This window comes from Tamandua tetradactyla, chromosome 25 (genome assembly GCF_023851605.1).
Source record: "Tamandua tetradactyla isolate mTamTet1 chromosome 25, mTamTet1.pri, whole genome shotgun sequence".
Taxonomy (NCBI): domain Eukaryota; kingdom Metazoa; phylum Chordata; class Mammalia; order Pilosa; family Myrmecophagidae; genus Tamandua; species Tamandua tetradactyla.
Genome location: NC_135351.1, coordinates 3,501,740 through 3,528,677, shown reverse-complemented (window position 1 = coordinate 3,528,677; position 26,938 = coordinate 3,501,740). Strand labels below are relative to the sequence as shown.

Here is a 26,938-nt window from a genome sequence, read left to right as displayed (position 1 = left end):
TTTTCTTTTATTACTTTTTTAAGGGGGGGGGGGTGAATAAAGAATGAAAGAAATGCCCAGAGGCTGAGATTGGGCTTGGTTCACCAGGCTGTTAAATGTCAAATATACTCTACTGATAATATATCTTTTGTCTCTTTTTTAGGAGCTAATTTTGTTACTCGAAAAATTAGCCGGTCAGTAGCTAAGATTTACCTTGGACAACTGGAATGTTTCAGTTTGGGAAATCTGGATGCCAAACGAGATTGGGGCCATGCCAAGGACTATGTCGAGGTATGGAATTGACTAATTACATTTTTACAAAATACTGTTATAGGTTGGCTGGTGCCAGGCCTCTAATGGAAAAGCATGACCTATACATGGTGGCATATAAAATTTTGCTGCTGCAATTGAAGGCTCAATGGTTCATCAGGAGTACATGTAGCTTACATTGAAACTTTCACAAATATCCTTTTACTTATTTAGAACCAAGGTGCAAGTCAGTGGTTTGTATAATGGATGGGTGAACAGTTACAAGTAAATTTTAAACGGTGCATTTCTTTACTTTCTGAAACTTTTTATTCTTCCCTCTTTTTTGCATCTTTTTCCTCCTCCACTGCACTGCCACTATTTTTATTTATAATAAAAGGTGTCAGATCTTCAAAATACTACCTGATTTCAATTTGTATAGTCTTCAATTTGTAAAGATCTTAAAATTTACATTATTCTACTAAATTCCTCTAAGAGTAATATTCTTAATGGAACTTTTTGTTTCTGCTGCTATTTAGCCAATTGCTTAAGAGTCTGACTGTCACATAATACTAATCTTAACGTTTTGTTTTTGCTGCTGTTTATCCAATTGCTTAAGAATCTGATTATCACATCACACTCTTCTTAATGTTTGACTTTGCATACCACTGAACTTTGTCCATTATGTAAAGAAACAGAAGGAAAGATGATATTGATGGTTTTGCAGAATAATAGATTGAGCTAAAGGGAAATTCAGATTTTCACTCTTGGAATTCATATAAATATTAAATCTTATTGTTAGTTATATATGTTGCCTACATGAATAGTGTGATCTTTCTTTTATATAAGCAAATCTTTGCCCTGGTTAGTGTGCTTTCAGATATCCATGGTAGTTCTGTGGCCAGACATGAATGAGCATGTTAGTGACATTGTCCTTTCCCCGGTGTCTGCTGCCCTCATTTAAGTTCTTACAGATATCCTATGCTCAAATGACCATTTCTGTCTCTAATAATTCTTCTCTGGGAAACCAGATCTAGCTTCCTTGTTCATTGATGTGATTCAAAAAGAAATTTGAACAATTACAAAGAAAACAAACAAATTCACTTGCTATAGTAGAGTTTAGTTGTCTGTTATTTTTGTTTATAACAGTTTAAAATGTAGATGACTTGTACTTGACCATCTAGTACTGATTTCAATTGTCAGCAAGAAAAATTAGTTCTGATTTTAAATTTTGAACAGTATTTAACATTTAGATAACTTGAGTATGTGCTTCTAAGCCATACTTTCAAAGCAAGCATTTTATGGCCTTAGTTCTTAGATGTATTTTAAGGAAATTACATCAAAAAGTATATAGGACCACATTTTTAGAAATTAGAAAAATGTAGGAGAAAGAAGGTCTTGGCTGGAGAGAATCTAAATTATCTTTCTTTAAAAATTCTAACTTATATGGGCTTATGTCTTGGTTTACCAGGTCTGATTTAACGAAATACCACAAATTTTGTTTGCTTAAACAACAGGAATTTATTGACTCACAGTTTGAAGGCTGGAAGTCAAAGGCAGGCCATACCTTCCCCAAAGTCTGTAGCGTTCTGTTGGTAGCTTGCTGGCCATCAGTCCCTGCTTCTGTCATATTATGGTCTGCATCTTTCTGTCTACTCTTGTGGCTTCTGTTTCTATGCCCAAATTTCCTCTGCTTATAAGGACTTCAGTCATATAGAACTAAAGCCCATCCTGCTTCAGTTTAGCCTTATCTTAGTAGAATCTTCAAAGATCCCATTTACAAATGATTTCACACCCATCTACCTGACTGGGGGATAGGACTTGAACATGTCTTTCTGGGGAACACAATTCAATCTACCACAGCTTACCTACTTAAAAATATGAGCCAAATTTTGTAAAAATAAATATATAATCAATATGATTTTGGTATATAGCCTTATAGCTATACATATACACAGAAGGCTATATAGGCATTTTTCTGTATCCATATTTTTGCTCTCCAAATTCAGAAACCTAATGGGGCAAATTTTATTTTATTTTATTTTATTTTTTGCAGTTTGCATATAAATTTTCTGTAGGGACTCAGAAATCAAGTAAATTTTGAATAGTGAGGAAAATGGTACACCTAAATGTTAAAATTGCTTAGTACTGGTTATGTATGTTTACTTCTTTATGCTTTGTATATTTTCCATATGTTTGAAATGGGTATGTGTAACCCTTGCAGTCAGAATAAACAAAATGAAATAATAAATGACTTTGTAAAAATAGATCTCCAAAAACAGAATACAAATGTCTGAGCCAGTTTAAATAGATACATAAGAAATGAGGAAAGCTTGTTATTTTGATAGATCTGGAAGAAGGAACCCATTATCACTCCCAAAATGCCAAGGCTAGCACAATTTCTGGGTATAGTTTAAATCTTGGCACAAAGAGTCCACTGCAAATATCTTACAAACGTTTTGGCTCAAGTTCTTCAAAAAAATCTTCTCAAATGAAGTCATTTTTAAGATTGCATGGCAAGATACTGTCAGTAGAGTATGCCCAGAAGCCAAAATATCCATGCAAGAGTAAGATGCTCTGGCTTTTCAATAAGAATGTGAAATTTTCCAGTTCCACAGAGATACACACATACAGAGTGAAGTCATTCTCATTGGCACTCAAAACCTGCTTGATTCCACAGCACGGTGGGCTTTGAGGGTTGAGGCCTCCCTGGGAGTTCTAATAGTAACACAGTTTGATGATGTAAGAAGCACTTTATAGTTCTCATTTGTGTGTTCTGAATGAAGTATAAATTACTTGATTTCTAAAAAAGTACCCATTATTAAGAATTCATAGTTTGCTGCTCCCTGTTTTAAGACATATTACTAATTCCTTGCATTTCTAAATGTGTTAAAATGATCTTACTTCACCACTTATGACTACAAGCAAATGCTGCCAACATTTAGTCAACAATCCTAGAAATGTAAAACAAGAAGAATTGTTTGCCTGAAACACATGCCTCCTGGCACTAGTCAGCATTAGAATAAAGGAACATTTGCATTAGAATAGTCAGCATTAGAATAAAGGAACATTTGCATTAGAATAGTCAGCATTAGAATAAAGGAACATTATTATGCTAGTCAACATTAGAATAAAGGAATATTTGCAAGTGTAGCTTAAACAAATCAGAATAATATCTTTCACATATAATAATTATATAATCCCTCGAAATTATACACAAAATACTCTACTGTAATACTTTAGATTATGTGACTTATTCTTCTTCACTTATAGATAAAATTCCATGATATTAAATATAGAGAACACAGGGTGTATGTGATCCCAGCTGTGTCAGTGATTTGTACCTCAGCCTTGGACAGGTTTTTGTAACTCAATTTACTCATCTGTGAAAGGGACATAATAACAACCCTGTAAAAATTTAGCATTTAATGTGTGTGCTGTACGTGCATAATTATAATCTACCTCTATCTTGTAAACATTTTGTAACACATTATACAAAGTCATTTCCTGTTGCTGATGTAGTTTCATTAACATCCATTTATACTCTTGTTCCCTAGATCAAAACGTTTTCAAAATTATTTATATGGTAAGAGGGATTTCATTTGGTTTTTGCATTTGATATTTCAACTCACAATGAAGAAAGGCTATAAACCATATTAAATCATAGTATACATCAGAATAAACAAGTTATATGCAGTTAAATCTTTTCCGGCGTTTTACCATCAACATTTGTAGACATACAGAATAGTTGAATGAACTTTATAGCAAAATACCCATATACTCAGCACCCAGAGTTTATAATGAATATCTACTATTACTGTTACATTTTGAGAAAAAACAAAAGCTTGTTATTTAAATAATTGCCATACTGCTAATTGCTCACAGCTGTAAATCCCCAAGTTACACAAACACAAGTTTTCGAAAAGTGTGTGTGCATTTCTTATGGGGTATGGTTGGTCAGCATTTCAAACCTGTAATATGTTTTCATCTTCTCCAAAGTTTTGCTGACTCTCAGGTGCTCATGAAGAATTCTGCTTGTCTAAAGGTAAATCCAGAGGGCTTTCGAATATCAGGGAAGGATTTTTAGGATTCATCTGAATCTTTCATAATTCCAAGTCCCACCTGACCTTTTTTTTTTTCAAGAAATACAGACTGAATAACAATAAGGTAATAATTGCCAAATGTTGGTATTTACTATGTGCCATAAACTTTATGGAGAACTTTATATACACAATATAATGTACACAACAATCCTGAAATTGCATCCTTATTTGGTGGATGAAGGAACTGAGAATTTCAGAATTTGGGTGGTAGGTATGCCCAGAGCTATAACTAGCCCAGGCTAACTCCATAGCCGTGCTCATGGATACTAACTTATATGGAAGCAAGGGGGATATGGATGTGACAGTAAGGCTTGGATAACATTCCATTTCCATGAAAACAGAAAATCTTCTCTCCCTTTCTCTTTGTGCCATTTATTGTCCAAAGGGAAGAGAAATATTCAGAAGATGAGAGTGTGGATGAAGAGGCTACAAGGCTTGTGGAACCATTATATTGGCTGTGTTAGGCACGGCTGGAAATGATACATTTGGGAAAATGTCTATGAGCTTAACCTTTATTGCAGCTGTCAGTCCTCCCCTAGTACAGAGACCCGGAAACCTTGGGGCTAGAAGGTAGAACTCTGTTGACAGAGCTGGGAAGAATTGACCACTGTTGCTATCCATTAGTCAGCTGTTCCTACAAATCACACAAATCCCGAAGAAAAAAATGTCATTTAAAGTTTCTGAGATCTTATATAAGGGAAGCTTGTTTGCTGGTTGCAACAAACTTCTTTTTTGTTGATATGCATGAGAGTGGTTTGATTTCTTATTGTATTTCAGTTATCTAAAATGTTAATAATCTGTTATTTTGTAAAGGCCTGATTTAAGTGAGAAAGAATGGGTGTGGGTTGTATTTATGTCATAAATGAGACAAGCAAGAACTCTATTGAGCTCACTGTCTTAAAATCATTCCTATAATTTTTCATTATAGTTATCATTGCCTTTATATTGCAGTGGAAGACATAAGTATCTGGAGAGAGTTCCCAGGGAAGATTCCTGGAAAAACCTATTCTAATAACATATTTGTCAATTGGCTGGTAGTTGGAGAATAAGGTCAGTGGTAGGATTTCTGTTCCCTGCAGGGGAATAATCCCATATTCTCACTTAGAATCCTAGGATGTTCTTGCTTAGAAGTAAAGTATCTTAGTGACCAGTCCATTGAAGGTTGTTGTAATACTCATTAATTTTTTCTTTTGAATTTTATAGTGATTAATGAAGTATTGACTACTATTTTCCATTTAATACAATATTTGAAAAAATAGTCTGAGGGAAAATGAAAATAGCTCGCTGGTATCACCTTTATCTTCATTTAGAAGAATATGATGGTTTGTATCTTGCATCTATGAAATCAAGCCTTTATAGAAAGGCAACTCAAGGACCTAAATTAATGAAGATAAAAGAAAGAACACCCTCATTAATAGGTGAAAAAAGCATGTAACAATTACCTACTTTTTTCAAAACTAAAATGTTTAGCCTAAGCAACCTATTCCTATTCATGACCACATGGATAAAGAAAAAGACTTACGTCCCTGATCAAATTGTGAAAAACTAACAAATTTAACTTGCCATTTGCTCCTTTATCTTTTTTATTTTGTCATCTCCAGTTGTACTTTCAATGTCTTATGATAAACTTTAAATTTTCAGTGTATTATTTAAAATAAGCTAAGAAAAATACAGAAAGGCTTAGTTACCTTATTTTATCTGGCCAGGTCTTGTTTGGTTGGAAATAACATCATGGGAACAGCTACACTCCCCAAATTCTTGAAACTTTAGGCCCTGTCTAAATCTTAGGTTTAATGAAAAAAGCCTTTACTATCTATATTTCTGGGGTATATATATAGTTTTCATCCACAAACAATTTAGAGACATGTGTGGGCATATTTTCAACTTTATTTTAAACATATAAATTGAGCATATGATATTGAATTAGAAAAGTAGTCCTTGGCCATTGTGTGTGTGTAGAGAGAGAGAATGACATTGATCATAGAATGGATTCATATAGGTATAGTGCCTATGGAAATAGATTTTGAAAACTCTGTTCAACTGCCATTTATGTCTAATGGGTAACAATTAACCATGTTAAGGTATATGCTTATACTCTACTCTTTAGTCACTCCCCTTGAAGTGAAATGTCATCATACTCTTGTGGGTCATGAAATGACCCTTTGTACCCAGGAAACTATGGTTATAATCCTGAGACTAAAAGCCCTAGGAAAACAGTGGCTTCTTTTTACACTTGGGTATGACACTCGTTTTTACATTCAATGTGAAACATGAGATTCATTCACCTTTCCTCTCTCATCTCCAAGTGTGTCCTGTTCCGCATCTGCTCTACCCTGTTCGTGGCAGAGGCTCACTTCATGCTCTGTGCTCTCTGTCCCCTCCTTGCTAGTCATTTGTCTACTCTTTCACTAGCATCTACCACTTCGCATCTACTTCTATTTACAAACAAAAATTGGATATTTAATTTAATTTTAATAACAAGACTTTTTGTGTGATATGATGCAGTTGCCTCATAATATGACATCTCAAAAATGATTTTGCCTGTAGAAGGTATATATTTTTAATAATGCATCATTTTACACTAAAGCATTTTAGAAAAGGCCTTTGAAGCAGTGGCTCAGATCTAGCAAGAAGTATTTAAATCAAGATATCTTTCCTTAATGTATCCCACACACACACACACACACACATGCAATTGCTCGCTCACTCAGTCTCACACACACACACGGGACATTTACCTACTTATTGAAGGTTTATTGCAGGAAATCATATAGTAAAGTTAAATCTTCTGTCTTCACTGACCATTGGCAGAGGTGCCTGTGGTTCAGCTTGGTTTCCTTTTCAGACCACTTAGTTGTCTGGTGCTGCTGTCTGATTGGGGTTGAAGGGGTTTGGAGCTTCAGATTCGCTTGCTTGGCCTCAGTGGACCCATTAGTACAAGCATATATATGTTAATAGCAAAAAAACATTTTCCAATAGAATATTCCCTAAGGCAGAGAAACATTTTATTTTCTGCGCCTGTTTACTCCATGCTGAGAAAATGTCTCTTCTGCTTATTCCTTGTGATGGAGACTGTGCATATGTCATGCATGCAAACTAAATATTTCCCAAATTTGTCAGTTTGGGGCACAGTTAGGTAAAGATCCATTTCCATTTTAGAAAAGAAAAAGAATTTGGCTTCCATTAAGCCCAGTGAGTTCACAAGTACAATCTTGCAGAAGCAGAATTACTTAAAAACAAAATTGAGAAATCCTTGGAGGAACTTTCTTTGCATTGTAGATTTAAGCCTCATATGGATATTATGAGTTAAGTTACTAAAGAAAAGGATGAAATTGCTCTTAAGCATCCTTCCCCAACTGCCTCTCAGAGTTATGTAAAATATTTGAGATCACCTTTGCAATTTTTTTTCTCATAAAGAGAATGATTGGGTTTAAACCCTTATTATTTATTGCTTCATGCATACTCTGTACCCTGAGTCAGATCTAAGAATAAAACCACTCCTCTGCTAACATTGGGCACAATGTAGTTGGTTATCTTCATCCTGGAAGACGGGAACTGGTTTTGTTCCTCTTTGTCATCCGTGGTGCCTACTGATATGCCTGGTACATAACAGATACCCCAGTAAATACTTTAACTGAATTGAACTCCCCACCTATTCATGCCCTTCATTCAGTTTATAACAATGATATATGTATTTGTGAAATATGTTATATTCCTTTTCCACTTAAAGATTATTAAGCCTAAAAGGAACATGTCCCAATGTATATGATCTTAAAACATTTAGTGTTTAGTTATGATGGGTTAGTTGTGATGGACTTACTTGATTTCAGCAAAATGTTTTCAAGCAGTTTTCTCTCTTGTTGCATGCAGACGACAAAGGAAAACTGAATAATGCCCATATATTCTCTTACTGTGGTAAGTTTCCCACTTATTTCTCGATTCTAGAGTATATTTTATCCTGTTTTTTGAAAGAAGGCTATCTGACCCTGATAACAAAAAAAAAATTGTCATTAATTTACAAGACCAAGTATGTTCCCTGTACTTGATGACTTTTACATCTGCTCATTCAGAAACCCATTTGTGGGATAATCACACCATTTCTTTCAGTTTTAAACCTCTCCTTTGATAACGTACTTTTCTAGAAAAACCAGATTTCCAGCACAAATTCTGTTATGGAAGATCTTCAGGCTCCTCCAACCACTGCTTCTCATTCTTGCCCTATCTCCCTGTCCATAGCCCCATCCCTTCTTCCACCTCCTTATCCATACATCCCTTCCTCCTCCCTGTTGCCCCACACTCACAAATTAGAAGCAGCTATTTTCTAATTATGAAACTTTGTTTTTTAAATACGTGTAAATTTTTATTTAGATTCTTAGATAGTTACTTGATAACAGCTGTCAGAAAATCTATACAAACTGAGCATAAGAAGCGCTTAAGAAGAAAAGAGAAGCCATCTGCAGTATCATTTCATTCCTTTTGTGTGTGTAATTTCATTTCCTTTCCTGGCTACATATCATCTCTATGTTTTGAGCATAGATCCCTGTTCCCATGTTCCTTCTCCAGCTCTGACTCATAAAAACAAGAGGTGTGCTGAAGCCCCAGGCAAGGAGGTGAAGCCAGTCAGCTTCCCTGGCCCTGGCCCGGGTGGGCCTGAGGGAGACAGGTTGCATTCCAGGAAGGTGACCCGTTGCCTTGTAGCCTCTTGGCGATGCGGTCACCACATCCACATGGTACAAAACCTCATCTCAGGTATCACAGGAATGCCTTCTTCCTTCTAACCAGTGAAAAGGCAGGAATCAGGATCCCAAGGGCTTCATGGTTTTCATGTATTTTTTCTTTTAGTATCTCCATTAACTCAAGAATTACTTGCTGATTTTCACTGGATCTTAAGTTTCATGTTTGAAAATACAATACAAAGAGCTTCCTTTAAACTCCCCCCCACCCCCGCAAAGATTATCCCTTATATTTGTATAGTGTTTTATCATTTACATCTTTGTATTCAATTTTCCCAATAAATCTCTAACTATAGTTGGTAGAGCAGGAATTATTTCTAGTTTTAATGTGGAAAAACTGGCTTTGAAAGGAGAATCCATTTGCCAGATATCTTCCCCTTTTAGTAAACATTAGGATGCCAACTCTGTCCTCTGACTCTGACACCACACGTTTATGAGTAGATTTTTGGTACATTCATTCTAATGAGATTGCAAAGCTATTTTTTTTCATTGACATCAAATGCTGACTATTTAACTAATTTGCAGCTCTCACTAGGAATTACATATAAATTAGCATATTTCTGCTGGCTTCCTAGGATCTTTCCTCATTCTATAGAATGTTAAACTCAAATATGAGAAATTGAGTTGGAAAGAAATTAAAATATTTGAAGGACCAGAAGTTAGAAGGCCAGGCCCTATATTTTAAACAAAGACTTCCTCTGCACTAATTATCACTTTAATAGCTGTGCAATCATATAATTTGAAGAAGATACCAACTCGGTACAGGAAATCAAGTTTAACTTACATTTCATCTGATCCTTATCTTCAAGAAAGAGAAAGAAAACAAAGCTAAGAAGTTTGAAGAAGTGGAATAGGAGGTTTAAATGCCATTGTCTTTTTGTCAGTGGTAGCTCCAAGCTTCACTGTGGGTAACTATCGCCCAGCCCTTTGGGGAAACCAAAGCATCATTGACTGGCTGGACCAAATGAGTCAACTATTAAAATTATCCTGAATGAATTACTGGTTTGTTTGTTTAATTCCATATAATATAGGGCTCTGGGATCTCAGAAGTTTAGTGGGACTCAAATTGTTAGCTTATTTAGACCTTTCAATAGGATTTTTGCAAACTCAAGGTACCCTGCCATTTATTTCTCTCTAGCTGCTCCCTCCCCTGCCCTCCCTTCCTTCCTTCTCTCTTTCTTCCTTTTCTCTCTCTGCTTCTCTCTTCCTTCCCTCTCCCTCTCCTCTCTTTTGTCTTCTTCCCTTCCTCTTTTACTCTCCCTTTTACTCTAGTGGGTGGTAAGTGAGGTCAATGTCTCGCACAGTGAGGGTCCTCTCTCTTGAAGCATGGCAGACCGTTGACGGTGTGTTCCATTTTATTTTGCCTGCCCTGCTTTTTTTTTTTTTATTAATTAAAAAAAAATTAACTAACACAACATTTACAAATCATTCCATTCTACATATGCAATCAGTAATTCTTAATATCCTCACATAGATGTATGATCATCATTTCTTACTACATTTGCATCGATTTAGGAAAAGAACTAGCAAAACAACAGAAAAAGATATAGAATGATAATATAGAGAAAAAATTAAAATAATAATAAAAATAAAAAATATATAAAAAAGAAAAAAAGGAAAAAGAAAAGAAAAAAACAAAAAACACAAACAAACAACAACAAAAAACTATAGCTCAGATGCAGCTTCATTCAGTGTTTTAACATGATTACTTTACAATTAGGTAGTATTGTGCTGTCCATTTTTGAGTTTTTGTATCTAGTCCTGTTGCACAGTCTGTATCCCTTCAGCTCCAATTACCCATTATCTTACCCTGTTTCTAACTCCTGCTGGACTCTGTTACCAATGACATATTCCAAGTTTATTCTAGAATGTCCGTTCACATCAGTGGGATCATACAGTATTTGTCTTTTAGTTTTTGGCTAGACTCACTCAGCATAATGTTCTCTAGGTCCGTCCATGTTATTACATGCTTCATAAGTTTATCCTGTCTTAAAGCTGCATAATATTCCATCGTATGTGTATACCACAGTTTGTTTAGCCACTCGTCTGTTGATGGACATTTTGGCTGTTCCCATCTCTTTGCAATTGTAAATAATGCTGCTATAAACATTGGTGTGCAAATGTCCGTTTGTGTCTTTGCCCTTAAGTCCTTTGAGCAGATACCTAGCAACGGTATTGCTGGGTCGTATGGCAATTCTATATTCAGTTTTTTGAGGAACCGCCAAACTGTCTTCCACAGTGGTTGTACCATTTGACATTCCCACCAACAGTGGATAAGTGTGCCTCTTTCTCCGCATCCTCTCCAGCACTTGTCATTTTCTGTTTTGTTGATAATGGCCATTCTGGTGGGTGTGAGATGATATCTCATTGTGGTTTTGATTTGCATTTCTCTAATGGCCAGGGACATTGAGCATCTCTTCAGTGCCTTTTGGCCATTTGTATTTCCTCTTCTGAGAGGTGTCTGTTCAAGTCTTTTTCCCATTTTGTAATTGGGTTGGCTGTCTTTTTGTTGTTGAGTTGAACAATCTCTTTATAAATTCTGGATACTCGACCTTTATCTGATATGTCATTTCCAAATATTGTCTCCCATTGTGTAGGCTGTCTTTCTACTTTCTTGATGAAGTTCTTTGATGCACAAAAGTGTTTGATTTTGAGGAGCTCCCATTTATTTATTTCTTTCTTCAGCGCTCTTGCTTTAGGTTTAAGGTCCATAAAACTGCCTCCAATTGTAAGTTTCATAAGATATCTGCCTACATTTTCTTCTAACTATTTTGTGGTCTTAGACCTAATGTTTAGATCTTTGATCCATTTTGATCTAACTTTTGTATAAGGTGTGAGATACGGGTCCTCTTTCATTCTTTTGCATATGGATATCCAGTTCTCTAGGCACCATTTATTGAAGAGACTGTTCTGTCCCAGGTGACTTGGCTTGACTGCCTTATCAAAGATCAAATGTCCATAGATGAGAGGGTCTATATCTGAGCACTCTATTCGATTCCATTGGTCGATATATCTATCTTTATGCCAATACCATGCTGTTTTGACCACTGTGACTTCATAATATGCCTTAAAGTCCGGCAACGTGAGACCTCCAGCTTTGTATTTTTATCTCAAGATACTTTTATCAATTCGGGGCACCCTGCCCTTCCAGATAAATTTGCTTATGGTTTTTCCATTTCCAAAAAATAAGTTTTTGGGATTTTGATTGGTATTGCATTGAATCTGTAAATCAATTTAGGTAGGATTGACATCTTAACTGTATTTAGTCTTCCAATCCATGAACACGGTATGCCCTTCCATCTATTTAGGTCTTCTGTGATTTCTTTTAACAGTTTTTTGTAGTTTTCGTTGTATAGGTTTTTTGTCTCTTTAGTTAAATTTATTCCTAGGTATTTTATTCTTTTAGTTGCAATTGTAAATGGGATTCGTTTCTTGATTTCCCCCTCAGCTTGTTCATTACTAGTGTATAGAAATGCTACAGATTTTTGAATGTTGATCTTGTAACCTGCTACTTTGCTGTACTCATTTATTAGCTCTAGTAGTTTTGTTGTGGATTTTTCCGGGTTTTCAACGTATAGTATCATATCGTCTGCAGTGATAGTTTTACTTCTTCCTTTCCAATTTTGATGCCTTGTATTTCTTTTTCTTGTCTAATTGCTCTGGCTAGAACCTCCAACACGATGTTGAATAATAGTGGTGATAATGGACATCCTTGTCTTGTTCCTGATCTTAGGGGGAAAGTTTTCAATTTTTTCCCATTGAGGATGATATTAGCTGTGGGTTTTTCATATATTCCCTCTATCATTTTAAGGAAGTTCCCTTGTATTCCTATCTTTTGAAGTGTTTTCAACAGGAAAGGATGTTGAATCTTGTCAGATGCCTTCTCTGCATCAATTGAGATGATCATGTGATTTTTCTGCTTTGTTTTGTTGATATGGTGTATTACATTAATTGATTTTCTTATGTTGAACCATCCTTGCATACCTGGGATGAATCCTACTTGGTCATGATGTATAATTCTTTTTTTTTTTTTTTTTTTTTTTTTTTTTTTTTTTTTTAAAGGAAAGACAGAGAGAAGGAAGGAAGGATAGAAGGAAGGAAGGAAGGAAGAAAGGGAAACATCTTTTAAACATTTTCTTGTTTTATTGTATTCTGTTTCTCCGTATTTGTTACATGGGCTGGGGCCGGGAATCGAACCGAGGTCCTCCGGCATAGCAGGCAAGCACTTTGCCCGCTGAGCCACCGCGGCCCGCCCTGTATAATTCTTTTAATGTGTTGTTGGATTCGATTTGCTAGGATTTTGTTGAGGATTTTTGCATCTATATTCATTAGAGAGATTGGTCTGTAGTTTTCTTTTTTTGTAATATCTTTGCCTGGTTTTGGTATGAGGGTGATGTTGGCTTCATAGAATGAATTAGGTAGCTTTCCCTCCACTTCAATTTTTTTGAAGAGTTTGAGGAGAGTTGGTACTAATTCTTTCTGGAATGTTTTGTAGAATTCACATGTGAAGCTGTCTGGTCCTGAACTTTTCTTTTTGGGAAGCTTTTGAATGACTGATTCAATTCTTTACTTGTGATTGGTTTGTTGAGGTCATCTGTTTCTTCTTGAGTCAAAGTTGGTTGTTCATGCCTTTCCAGGAGCCCATCCATTTCATCTAAATTGTTGTATTTATTAGCGTAAAGTTGTTCATAGTATCCTGTTATTACCTCCTTTATTTCTGTGAGGTCAGTGGTGGTTATGTCTCCTCTTCCATTTCTGATTTTATTTATTTGCGTCCTCTCTCTTCTTTTTGTCAATCTTGCTACGGGCCCATCAATCTTATTGATTTTCTCATAGAACCAACTTCTGGTCTTATTGATTTTCTCTATTGTTTTTATGTTTTCAATTTCATTTATTTCTGCTCTAATCTTTGTTATTTCTTTCCTTTTGCTTGCTTTCGGGTTAGTTTGCTGTTCTTTCTCCAGTTCTTCCAAGTGGACAGTTAATTCCAGAATTTTTGCCTTTTCTTCTTTTCTGATATAGGCATTTAGGGCAATAAATTTCCCTCTTAGCACTGCCTTTGCTGTGTCCCATAGGTTTTGATATGTTGTGTTTTCGTTTTCATTCGCCTCGAGATATTTACTAATTTCTCTTGTAATTTCTTCCTTGACCCACTCGTTGTTTAAGAGTGTGTTGTTGAGCCTCCACGTATTTGTGAATTTTCTCTGCCCTGCTTTTGTATTTTATCGACACTGGTCACGTGGGAATAGCACTGTACTTCTGTTAGGTAGCTGTTGGCTGGCCTTCCTTCCTCCCTCCCTCCTGCAGTTATGTTTTCCATCAAGAATGGAATTGCAAAAACCTCTTGCTAATAAAGGACTAACCTATATGAAAAACATTATCATATGAGTTTGTATCAAAAAAGTTTAATGACAGCTTTTAAGCCAGCAATAATTTTAGAATTAAGATTTTTAGGTATAGCTCACCTTCCACCTTTGAAGCATGTTTGAGAGGTGGCTAGCCAGTCTATGTTCAAATAATAGACAAATCATTACCTGATAAGACAGTTGTTTATTTTATTTTATTTTGGATACATAGTCTGAGAATTGAACCCAGGACCCTGTATAGAAGGTGAGCATTCTACCACTGAACTACCCATGCACCCTTGCCGACCTTTATATTTGAACAGCTCTATTATCTAAAATTCATTTAGTCTTTACTTTCAAATTTAAGACCTTGTTAAGTATTGGGAATGTATCAACTGCTCAACACTTTTCCGTTTCTTAGCTTTCACAACAGTTTAACGAGAAAGTTCCTATTCTCCTTATTTTTTAATCCTTATAGGCAAAAAGTAAGCCTTAGAGATATGAAATAGGTAGTTTGTCCCAGATCACCCAGCTAGCAAGGGGCAGAGTTTGTGTGTCAGGTTTTTAATGCTGCGTAACAAGCTCTCCCAATCCTGTGCTCTGCACAACAATCATTTACTGTTACTGTTGCAGAGTTGAACTGGTCTCATCTGGGTAGTTCTTGCTTAAGGTTGAAGTGAGTTGGGGAGGGGAGGGGGGCTGAAGTTTTCATGAAGACTTCCTCTTACATACCTGCCACCTGAGGAAATGTTAGCACTGACTCTCTCAGTATCTTCTTTGTGGTCTCTCCAGTCTGGTAGCTGACTTGTTAATGTCAGCTGAGGATTCTCTAGGCATGTGTCCCAAGTGGGATTGCTGTACCAAAGCTGGATCACCTCTCATCACCAAGCCTCAGAAGCTATGCAGTCACTCTCACCAGGTTCTAAAAGGACCTCTCAGGCCAGCCCATATGCACAAGGAGGGGAAGAGGATTCTGCTTCATCGCTTCTTATCACAGAATTCTTAGGCCTCTTTAAAGTAACAACAGTTGTGATTTGAACCAAAGTCTGCCAGATTCCGAGAGCTGTGTGGCTCCTATCCTGTATCTCTCTCCAGGGATCCAGACCTACTTTTCAGTTGCCTGAAGAAAATATTTATGTGGGTCACTCATGCACCTGAAAAGTATTATTTCCAAAATTCGCATTTATTATTTCAGACAGTTTCAGCCTGTCCCACCCCAAAAGAATGCAAGCAAGCCCATTTCTCCACCTAGTAACTGCCTGAGTTAATAGATATGTTAAATCTAAAAACCTGGAGATAACTTCTGCCCTCTCATCATTCTCTACAATAAGTTGCCAAGTTCTGAGCAGTCTAGTTTTGCTGTTTTTTAAATTCCCTCCTCTGCTCCCGTCCCTCTCTGTCATGTTTTTAAAGCTCTGCACCCTCTCCCCTGACTGACTGAGGTGATTCCTGGCTCTCCTCACTGGCCTGCTATTGTGTGCATGTATTCAGTAAACCTTCCTTAGGGCACCTGTGCGCCCTGTGCTTCACAGCATGCTCCCCACCAACAGCTGTACGATACAAACACAGCCCCATTTCTCCTCCCAAGAGCCATGTGTGAGTCCCTGCCTCCCGCAATGAAGACTAGAATGTGGAGTCTGGTGTAGAAGGTTCTCCTGCTCCAGCTGCATCTGCATCACTCCTCCTCTCAGGTTGAACTACTTCCCTATTGACTGCACATGCATACTTCTCTGTGCCTGGTTCCTGTGGGATCCTGGGCTCAAATGATCCTTGCCTCTGCCGTTTCCTCTAAAATTCTTCTCTACCTGAGGGTGCAGCCCCAGCTGCCTCTTGGGAGCCTTCTTCCTCACTAACCTTTTTTCCACCTTCCATCAACCACTTAACCAGAAGATTTGCCATTTGTTGTGTCGTCTTGCCACCCTTTATTCACAACTCCAAAGAACCTTTGTCCGCTGTGGAATGGTGGGATGGCTTTCTCACTGGCATACAGACCCCAGTGCCCTACACACTGCCATGAACAAAGAGGGTGCTCAGTGTTCAATAAACATGAACTTATGGGGTGAATTCCTGAGGGCATAGATAGGCCTCCAACCAGATCAGCCTTCGTCAATGCATTTAATTTGAAAACTGATGCAACTCCATGTGGCTTCCTTATCTAGCCTCTTCATTTTACAGATGAAGCAACTCATTGTTCAGAGACATCAATGACTTTGAGATAAGACACAGAGCCCACTTCAGTCTAGACGAACTCCAGTATTCCATGCTCTGTCCTCTCTCCTGGTCATCAGATCACAGGACTAGCAATAGCATTGACTCTTGGTTTGTTTGTTTGACCATTTTTTTAAATCATTGTAATATATACATACAACACAAAATTTCCCATTTTAACCACATTCAAGAGTACAATTCAGTGGCATTAATTACATTTAAAATATTGTGCTACTATCACCACTATCCATTACCAAGATTTTCTCATCACCCCAAATGGAAACTCCATATCTATTAAGCAATAGCTCCCTATCACCACCATCACCACCTCTGCCTGGCCCCTGGTATCTATTTTCTGTCTCTATAGATTTTCTTATTCTAGTTATTTAATAAAAATGGGATCATACACTATATGTACTTTTTAGTCTGGCTTATTTACTCTACATGATATCTTCAAGGTTCATCCATATTGTAGAAAAGGATCAGTATGCCATTCCTTTTTTTTCAGTTGAATAGTAGTCCATTGTATGGATATACCACATTCTGTCTATCTGTCCATCTGTTAATGGACACTTGGATTGCACCCACATTCTGTCTGGTGTGAGTAATGCTGCTATGAAGATTGGTGTACATATATCTGTTTGAGTCCCTGCTTTCAATTCTTTCAGGCATATATGGTAGCTATGGAGCTCAGCTGCCTAAATTGTTAAGGTATGAGCTAGGAATTCCATTCAGTTGACAGGAAGACCACTGGGATTTATTTTTCACTGACTGCAAGTCTGAAAGTGAGTGATTGCTGGCTACCTGGACTTACCCTCCCTCTGCATTTGCTTAGACCTTCAGCTAGGTAGGGCCCGGGGCAGGGGCAGCTGTGTCAGGGAAGGGAAGCCATATATCTCCAGGAGACCCTTAACAGCAGTATTTTGGGGGGTGAATAGTCCTGGAATTGAACCTGGATCTCCTAGCATTCTACCACTGAACCACCCATGTACCCCCTTAATAGTATTTTATTAACCCAATCCCGAGCTGTGTGACTGTGCTTCCCTGTAAGGAGGAAGAGGAAGGTAGGTGTAGCTTTGCAGACTCTTTAGTCAAAGAAGGTGAGAGAGTTGGTGCCCCTGAGACACATTCAACATTTGTCATACAAAAAGAACTGTTATTCAAAACACATTCCTCAGTCCTACTTCACATTTGCAGTCCTAGTTCACGTCTGCCTTTGCCAGGGTTTTCTGGAGCATGATGACCTGAAGGGAACTGGAGCCTCATCTTTCTGCCCCACCCCAGAAGCCAGTCTGCATAGCGGGTACAAGTGTGATCTAACATCATACTGGTGTGATGGATTGTTAGTGGCCATATGAAATTGAATATGCAGAAGGCCAGAGTATAGACTAGTTACTTCAGACTCTATATTTGAAGGCTCATTAAAAAAAAAGTTTTTATGATAATTCATAGGTGTTCATTGTAACAAAAATCATATAGTGTTGGCTTCCAAAATCTCACAGCAAAGCCTATATAAAGATTGCTAATAGCTTTTCTCCCCATCAAGAACTATACCATTCCTTCTGTATTACTTTTTCTTCTTTTTTTTTCTACATCAATTTACTCATCTAGATGGGAACATAATACAAAACTAAGCTTGTCTTATTTACATAAATCTCCCTGTTAGCTTTCCGTTTTAACATATCTGCATTTTTGTGTTTGACCTATTAGTGCTTTTTTGGTTTTATAAAGGAAAAAAAAAAGTGCTTCCCTCAGCAGAACCATCTGGCTTCGTTTCCTGTTCCTCAGCAAGTCTTATGTGTATTATATCAAGGCCACCCCTGCGGTTTTCTGAGTGGTGTTACACTGGTGGTCTTAGAATTCAACTGGAGTGATGGAAAAGTTATACTATAGGCTTCTTTCAAGTCTAAAGTTTCCCGGGGGAAAAAAAATGCCTATTATTGTCATTTCTGACAGAGCATTATTTTATTTTATATTGTTTTATTTCTGAACTTGAATATAGTCTTTTTTTATTTTTATTTTTTTTGAATTACAACATTCCATTGTTTGAGGAAAAAAACTTTCTCCCAAAATGTCTTTTAGATAGGTGGTCCCCCAAGTTCGGGTACTTATAAACTGAGGCAACTGACAGAATAGTCAAGACAGGCTTACAGCAGATTAGTTTTCTTAAAGAATCATTTAACAATTGCTAAGCAAATTATGTAAAAGTTATATAACTAGAGGATTCTCTACTCAGTTCATATTTGGTATGATTGAAAGTGAAATAAATGTAATTTCGAAAAGAAATCCGTGATGCTGCTTTGGGCTTTCAGTTCACTCAGGAATGAGCAGCCCTGGTGTTTACTGGTCATTGCATGTATTTCTACAGGAGTATGTACGCAAGGAGGCAAAATTCTGTATTTTTTTTATTTTGTAAAATTTCGCAAATTTTGAAAATCTTCTGACCAAATATCCACTTATTTTCCATTTTCTGAAGTGTTACTTTTTAATGAAACATCTTTGTTTCTAAAAACAAACATCTCTTTGTGTATTTGTAAGTGCACTTCTTATTTCTTTTTTTATCTTTTTGGTCTGTGCATGGGCAGCTTAGACACAAGGCTATGGAGAGAGGAAAACCCCACAGTATTTTTTTTCTTTCTTTCTTTTTTTTTTTTTAGGTACCACCATCATCAAGAAACAGTAGGCAGGATTTCACATTTGCACAAGATTCCATGAGATAATAAATATGAATAATAAATATAACGAGCTTAACCTAATGCTTATACAATAAGTACTCAACAGTAAGAGCCTTCTCTAAATTCCTTTGATAAAATTACATATTTTTAATAGATTAGGAATGATAAATACTAAAATGATAGGACTACGATATATTTTATTTTTCTCTTAAGTTGGAAAAAGTTGTAAAAATTCTAATCTCAGTCTTTTGAAGAGTGTGGAGACTTTGAAAGTGTTCTGCACCAGAGAATTCAATTATTTGAGGTGCTTTTTTCCCTACAGACTAGTCTAATTCCTTGAAGACCTTGCTTAGTTGCAATGCTGTTTGAAGGTATAAAAAATGGAAGGGAATACTCATTTTTAATTCTAAGAGGAAGAAAAAAATTAAAAATTGAGGCTAATAAATTTAATGAGGGACATTCAAATGCTTTAATGGTTCAATTTATGTTGCAAGTGAGGCAGGTTAATGCCATTATTATATGCATGTGGCAACATCCTTTCTTTCTCTGCTGTAATCTTTTTCCTCTGAAAATGAGCCTGCAACATGGAAGGCTTGTCATAGTCTGGTGATTTCTGTTCACTCTTTTAAACAAACTCAACATTATTTTAAACAGAGGAAAGAAAAAGCAATTAAAATATAAAGAAAATTAAAATATGAAGGTCTATTGTTTCAGACACTTTTTTCCTATTTGACAGATTGCTAAAGAAAAAATAGTTATCAGCAAAGTGATCATTTCTAACTGTCTTTTTGTGCTTAAAAATATATTTTGGGATGGGAAACATTCCCCAAACCCACTGGGTACACTTAATATGCCAGTTTTCATTTGAAAAGAATTATTTTTCAGTTGTAGGTGTTTTGGGATGTAGCCTGACTCAACATCCAGTATTAATGGTCCAAGGATAGAAGAGCTGAACTTTCTGACTGGCCTTCTTTGGAAGACATTACCATGTCCCTGGAGACAGTTTCTGTAGCTCTGGTTACTAGGATCTGTGTGTAAGGAAAGCTTATTGCTTTTAGAAACTTCACTGTTGGGTTGCCCTATCTATTACCCAAATCAAGTGTATGATACGCATTGCTGTTTTCTTTGCATTGGAAATGTACTACATCCCCACTATATCCCTGACTCCAAAGCCCAGGCCATGGGAATTCATTATTCATCTGACCACCTTGAAAGAGGTGCTTCAGTCACGAGAATGAATGAATATGCCAGACCACTTTCATATGGAAATCACTGCAATGGTCACAAATGTTGTAGAACATTTCTAAGTAACGGTGAAGGTATTAAACATTTTGTGTGATGATTCAGTTAATGAATTACCGTCTCCCCAGTCCCCAATGATTTTCCTAAAAGCACAATACCAGTTTTTCTACAGAAATACCTCTATCCTGTAGTTCCTAGGGCTTTAATCCTAAGAGCTGTTCTTTTTAAAATAATTTTTAGTATGAAATATATATACAAAAAAGCAATAAATCTCAAAGTACATTGTAACAAGAAGTTATAGAACAAATTTCAGAGTTTGTTATGGGTTACTGTTCCACAATTTTAGGTTTTTCCGTCTAGCTACTCTAAGACACTGGAGACTAAAAGAAATATCAGTATAATGATTCAGCTGTCATGCTCATTTGTGAAATCCTAGTCTCTCTATTACAACTACTCCTCCGTTGATTCTCTCCCAGTTTTTAGGGGGTATTTGGGCTCTGCCCTTTTGAACTGTTTCACATTGGAAAGGGGTGTTAATAATATGAGATAGGGGGATGGAACTAGTTAAAGTTCTTAGAGAGGCTGGCCCATCTGTATTTCAGGACTCATCTGGCCTAGGAACCCTTTTGGAGGTTCTAGGTTTCTGGAAAGTAATCTTAGTTCATGGAACATTTTGTAGAGTCTTAGATAGAGCCCTAGGTGTTCTTTAGGTTTGGCAGAATGATTTTGGTTGGGGTTTGGCAAAGCATGGTAATTAGCAATATCTAGCCAAAGCTTGCCTAAGAGTAGCCTCCAGAATAGACTGTCAACTCTATTTGAACTCTGTTAGCCACTGATACCTTATTTTGTTACCTTTCTCTTCCCCCTTTTGGTCAGGAAGGCATTGTTGATCCCACAATGCCAGGGCTGATCTCATGCCTGGGAATCATGTACCGTGTTGCCAGGGAGACATTCATTCCTGGATGTCATGTCCCACTTGCAGAGTTGGGCTTAGAGAGAGAGAGAGAGAGAGAGAGAGAGAGGCCACATCTGAGCATCAAAAGAGGTTTTTCTGGAAGTAACTGTTAGGCATAACTATAGGCAGTCTTAGGTTTTGCACTACAAAAATAAGCTTCACAAAAGCAAGCTTCAAGATTAAGGGCTTGGCCTATTGACTTGGGAATCCCTAACATTTGAGAGAATATCAGGGGTTTCCTTGTGGTAAAGCTTAATAGTACTGTATTTTTTCTCCTGTCCTCAAGGGACTTTGTCAATACTTTTTTATTAATTCCCCAGTATACTCTGGGATGTATCCAAGTATTAACTTAACCTATAGAGAATTACAAGCCCTCATTCCCATTCTGGGCTACATGTGTTCAGGTTGTTTAAATAAGCTGTCCAAACAGGTTAAGTTAGATTATGCACTACAGAAAATTTAGGTTTTGGACAAAATAAAACTCTCTTCCTTTGGTCTCATATAGTAGGTGAAGTTCTAAAATACAGAAATGTCATCCTTATCCCTGTATTCTGATTCACCTTAGTCACAAACCCAGTTGGCTTCATTCCTTATCTCTCATGGAAGCCTGATCTCTTTTTTGGTTTCTTTAACAGTTGTTGTGTATACCAATTCTGACTTTCAGAGCTGCAGAACTCCAATTCTGAGTCTTAGGTATGGAACTCCAAAGTTCCAGGGAGATATCAGGTTATACATATATAGCATAGCATCTCAAAATCTAGAAATGACATTAAGAGTGCTAGACTAAATGTGACCACTATATGAGCTTACAATCTAGACCCTAATTTTTTTACAGGTATTTCTAAAAGAGAACATGCAGTATTTGTTCCCTTGTTCCCAGCTTATTTGTACTACATAATGTCCCCAAGGTTCATTCACTTTGTTGCATGCCTCACAACTTTGTTCCTTTCTGTAGCCACATAATATTCCATCCCACGTTTACACCACAATTTGTCATTCTACTTCTCAAGTCAGTGTATCCTTCAGCCACCTCCATCCATAGGGCATCATGAATAATGTCCAAAGTCAACAATCCATGCCTCATATTATCTTCACTTAGTTGTACGATCATCAACACTCTCGTTTTTAGATAATTTTTCACTGCTCCAAACAGAAAAATGACTGATAAACACATTATCATCAAATAGAGAGTCCAAACTTCCCTTAACTCTTGTCCTCCCCCTCCCCCCGAATTATTTACCCCTGGCATTGCTGTGGTACTGTTGATGTCGTCTTGTTAAATATAGACATAGCATACAATAGTAGTTTCCCCCCATACCCACCTATTATTGAACTTGTTTATATTATAGAACTTATGTATATTTGTAGTTTTAATCAGTAGACTACATGGCTCTGTATAACCCCTTTAATCATGTTTACCTTCAATATGGCAATAATACTTAAAAACCAACCAAGGACTGTTTTATTAAAATGGAGTATTGGACTTTATCTCTAAATAGAATATGATATCCTGCCTGTTTGCATACCAATACTTTTCTAGGCCTGGTAGGATTGTATTCCCTGGCAGAAAAAGCCATGGAGAATGGTCAAAAACATTCCTCTACTCTATTTTGGGTCCTTAGCCTTGTGCTGCTACTTCCTGGCTGTGGCACCTCCAACAAGTCACTTAACCTCTATGAATCTTAATTTTCTCATCTTGAAAGTGAGGGAGGCTGGAGTTCTAAAGCTGTCTATGTAGTATATCATTAACAATCTAGGAATATGATTCCAATTTTTTTATTCCAATTTAATAAATACTTCTTTCCCTTACAAACCTGATTTACTGTTTAGTATAAAATGTATGCTGTTTTAAAGAATCTAATAGAATATAGTGTTTTGTGAAGCAGATTACAATAGAATGTTATGATGTTAAATCCCTAAATGAAGTAAATCATTTATACATCTCAATATCATCTTTTTTTTCCCACTTTCCATCAGTTATTCAGGGTAGTTTAAACTTACATATATTTCTTTTTATCTACCAGGATAAAGGATGCTACAGAACAGCTCTATTTTTTTTCAAACAGAAGTATAATGCAAGCCATGTGTGAAGCATATAATTTCATGTAATTTTAAATTTTCTGTTAATTACACTTGAAAAAGAAAGAGGTGATATTAATTTTAATAATATATTTTATTTAAACTGTATATCCAAAATATTATGTAACATGTACATTCTTTTTTTTTAACTAAGCCTTTCAAAATCTAATCTGTATTTTACATTTATAGCGCATCTCAAGGCAGATTAGCCTTATACAAACCACATTTAAAGCTAGTGCCTACTGTGGGGAATATGCAGTGGGATTCTGTATCTTATAGATGTAGGACATTTTCTTATGCATGGAGTTATATGTTGTAAAATCAGCATTTTTACCTACTGTGATATAGCATAGAATCCTAAAGAAGGACACACCTGAGAGGAAAGTTCTGGAAGTTAGTGGAAAGATGGATAAGCAGGTTTTGTTGTTGTTCTCTGTAGTGATCATGGGACTTGGACATCAGTGACACTGACCTCATCCCCATTCACGAGCTCAGGGGACCACAGTGAACAATCCTTGCATATGTCAAGGAGCCAGCAGAAATCTCTCTCCCAGTCATCTCCCACAGTGAGAATTTTCAGGGAGCTGTTGGAATGTGAGTGGCGCCATGCATAGATGGACAGATTCGTCCTTCTGACATATAAGCTGTCCTTGGGAAGAAACAGTGACACAAGAATCACTATGATGAGGGGTACCAGTTAAAAGGAAAACATCTTAAACCTCAAAGTGGGATCCTTTCATGATCCAGAGAATCCCAGAATTTTTTAAGTAAAGAAGCTTGATAAGAATCTGCTTGTTGACATAAGGTTAACCATAAGATTAACCAGCATATTTATCTTTGGGTCCTTTTAAGACTGGACAGCGTGTTCATAACTCATTTTTTTCAGACAGGTAATTCAGAAGTAGGGGGAATCTCAATTGTTAAGTGGTATCCTGGAAGAACTTTTCAGTGTTACAACTTCAGATGAAGAGTCCATTTAATTGTGGTGAGCACTTTAGCTACACCTTTTGTGCAGTTTCCCCACTAATTTCGAAAACTGTCAAACTTCACTAGTTATAAAACTTAAGTCTTTGTTTAAAGGGAACTTCATCAAGGTGTGCTCCTTTTATTCTTTGTGGCACTAATACAACTAAATGAAACATAACTTTGTTAGTGTGATAAAATACCCTAAAGAGATAAACCGTTTGTTGCCCAAATTTTTGGGTGGTTTCATTTAATTTTTTACACTTACATAGCACCCTTTTTTCTGAGGGTGTTACAGCATTTTTCTGAACAAGTTGATATGATTATCCTCATCCTGAGATGTGAATGTTCTAACTCCAGGAGGGATAAATAGCTTGCCTTTAGGGTTGGTCATGAGTCAGTGGCAAACCTGGGATTTTAACTCAGAACTCCTATTACCTGGAATTTTGCTCTAATCTTTAGTTATTTAAAAATATAAGGAAACAGAGCACTGAAGATCATTGCAGTATGTTTCCAACTATCTATGAGCAAATAGCCAAAGGAAAGTCCATACTTCCTCATATCTCTTTTGGAATCTTTGAAACAGAGGAGCAAAAATTCATACTTTAAATTGCCAAGTGTTCTGTTTGTGTATTAGATCCATGATCAGAAGGAGTACATCAAAAAGTGCCTTGTTTATGAAGGTAGATGAAAGAGGAAAGAAAAACAACTGAACGAAGTGTTTTACTTTGCATGTCTTCTGCCTCTTTCGGGATATTTCTCTTAACTGGAATGATGAAATAAAAATGAAACAGTCTTTACTGAAATTGATATCATAACTCAAATCATATGTATCTTAAAGAAAATTATTTGATGCCAGTAAATATTTTTAACAGAAGAAATTCAGAACAAGAAAACACTAGTGAACCACTTGACAAAGAAACACCTAGAGTAAACTTTTAGATCCAAATTAGAAAAGTCCATTAAAGTGGCATAGCTCATTTATTGATTAATTATTCTATCTCATATATATGTAGTATATTATTTATAACCCAATATAATTTAAATGTTTTTATATATATATATTTTTTAAATATGTCAACTTCATAGAGGCCAAGCTGACTTCAAGGAGAAGGCAGTTTACATAATAGTTATGGTAGACTGCTTTGTGATATTTTATGAGTAACTTATATTTTCTTTATGAAATTATTGGTGTGTTCATCTGGGAAAATAAATATACTATGTCCTGTAAGAAAAGTGTTCACCTTCAAATTAGACTATTCCCAGGAGAGTTCATATTACCTCCGTTATTTCATCCCTGCACTGGCAACATTAGGATCAGATTTTTGATTTCTTAAAACTTCTCTTAAAATAGTCAGAGATCATACTATATTACTTTGTGCCAGGTGTGTAGGTGTGAGTGTTTTTAAAATTCTGCTAGAATTGAACTTTGAACAGTGCTACACAGGCTCTTGCTGCACTTACTGATTTGCTGAAACTCCCCGCTAGTTTATCATCTTCCCCTCTCTATCATATGGTGCTTTAATACGGCTCAGTATACGTGTGGGGTTAAAGTCCATGATGACAGATACACACATATACACACACACACACTCACAGCCGTCTATCCCTGGAAGCTATAAATCTACTTTGTTACACTCAACCTTCATCTTCCTGCTCACAAATTTACAAAGAATGTGTCAATTCTGGCAGCATGGGACCAGTAGTAGTGCGACGTGTTTGTGGGCAAAAGATATGGTGCACATCCTTCTGCCCCCACGCTTCTAATTGTGGGATCTGGGCAGTGCTCAGGATTCATCATGCAGTGGCACTTTGCCCCCCTCTTGCTAACTGAAGTTTTATTGTGCAAATGAGCAACCAGTGAGGACCTCAGACCGTTAGGAATAGGGAAACTTCTCACCAGGCCACCTCTTCCTCAAAGGCTCCCCGAGATTAGAAGGCAGAACTGCAGAGTTCCTTCTCCTTCCCTAATTTCCTCTCCCTGTTCCCTAGCAGAGATGCATTTGGGGCTGCAGGAATCCCTCTGGCATGCAGACTAAGGACTCTCAAATGTAACAGGTCTTAAGAATGCACAACATTTCTCATCCCAGGCTTCACAGCCTCCCAGTTTATTCATTTTCTTTAAGAAACTAGAGTATAATATAGACGAGTTTTTACTTCCAAAATTAGTGAATAAGTTTATTCAAATGACTTTGATTTTAGTTAAAGGGGCAGTGGGGAAATAAAAATTAAACTATGCTGCTTTCAATGACAAAACAGAACTATTTCATTATGTAATTGTTGGTTACATTTTGGTCTGGGCTTGATAGTACCTAAGAATCCCAGACGTTCTGTGAATGTCAAAACCCAGCACTCACCCCTGCTTAGAGCTTGCTTGCTACGTCCTGGTGCAGCACCCCTCAACATTGGT

General features: G+C 36.7%; 1 protein-coding gene across 1 annotated transcript in view; it reads left to right on the top strand.

Moving 5' to 3' along the window:
* The window catches only part of GMDS (GDP-mannose 4,6-dehydratase), a 738,355-nt gene that overhangs the window by 417,136 nt on the left and 294,281 nt on the right, over positions 1-26,938 (top strand). The window contains exon 7 of the mRNA XM_077143384.1: positions 143-270. Coding sequence (XP_076999499.1) covers positions 143-270 — 128 coding nt within the window. The remainder of the gene's footprint in view (positions 1-142; positions 271-26,938) is intronic.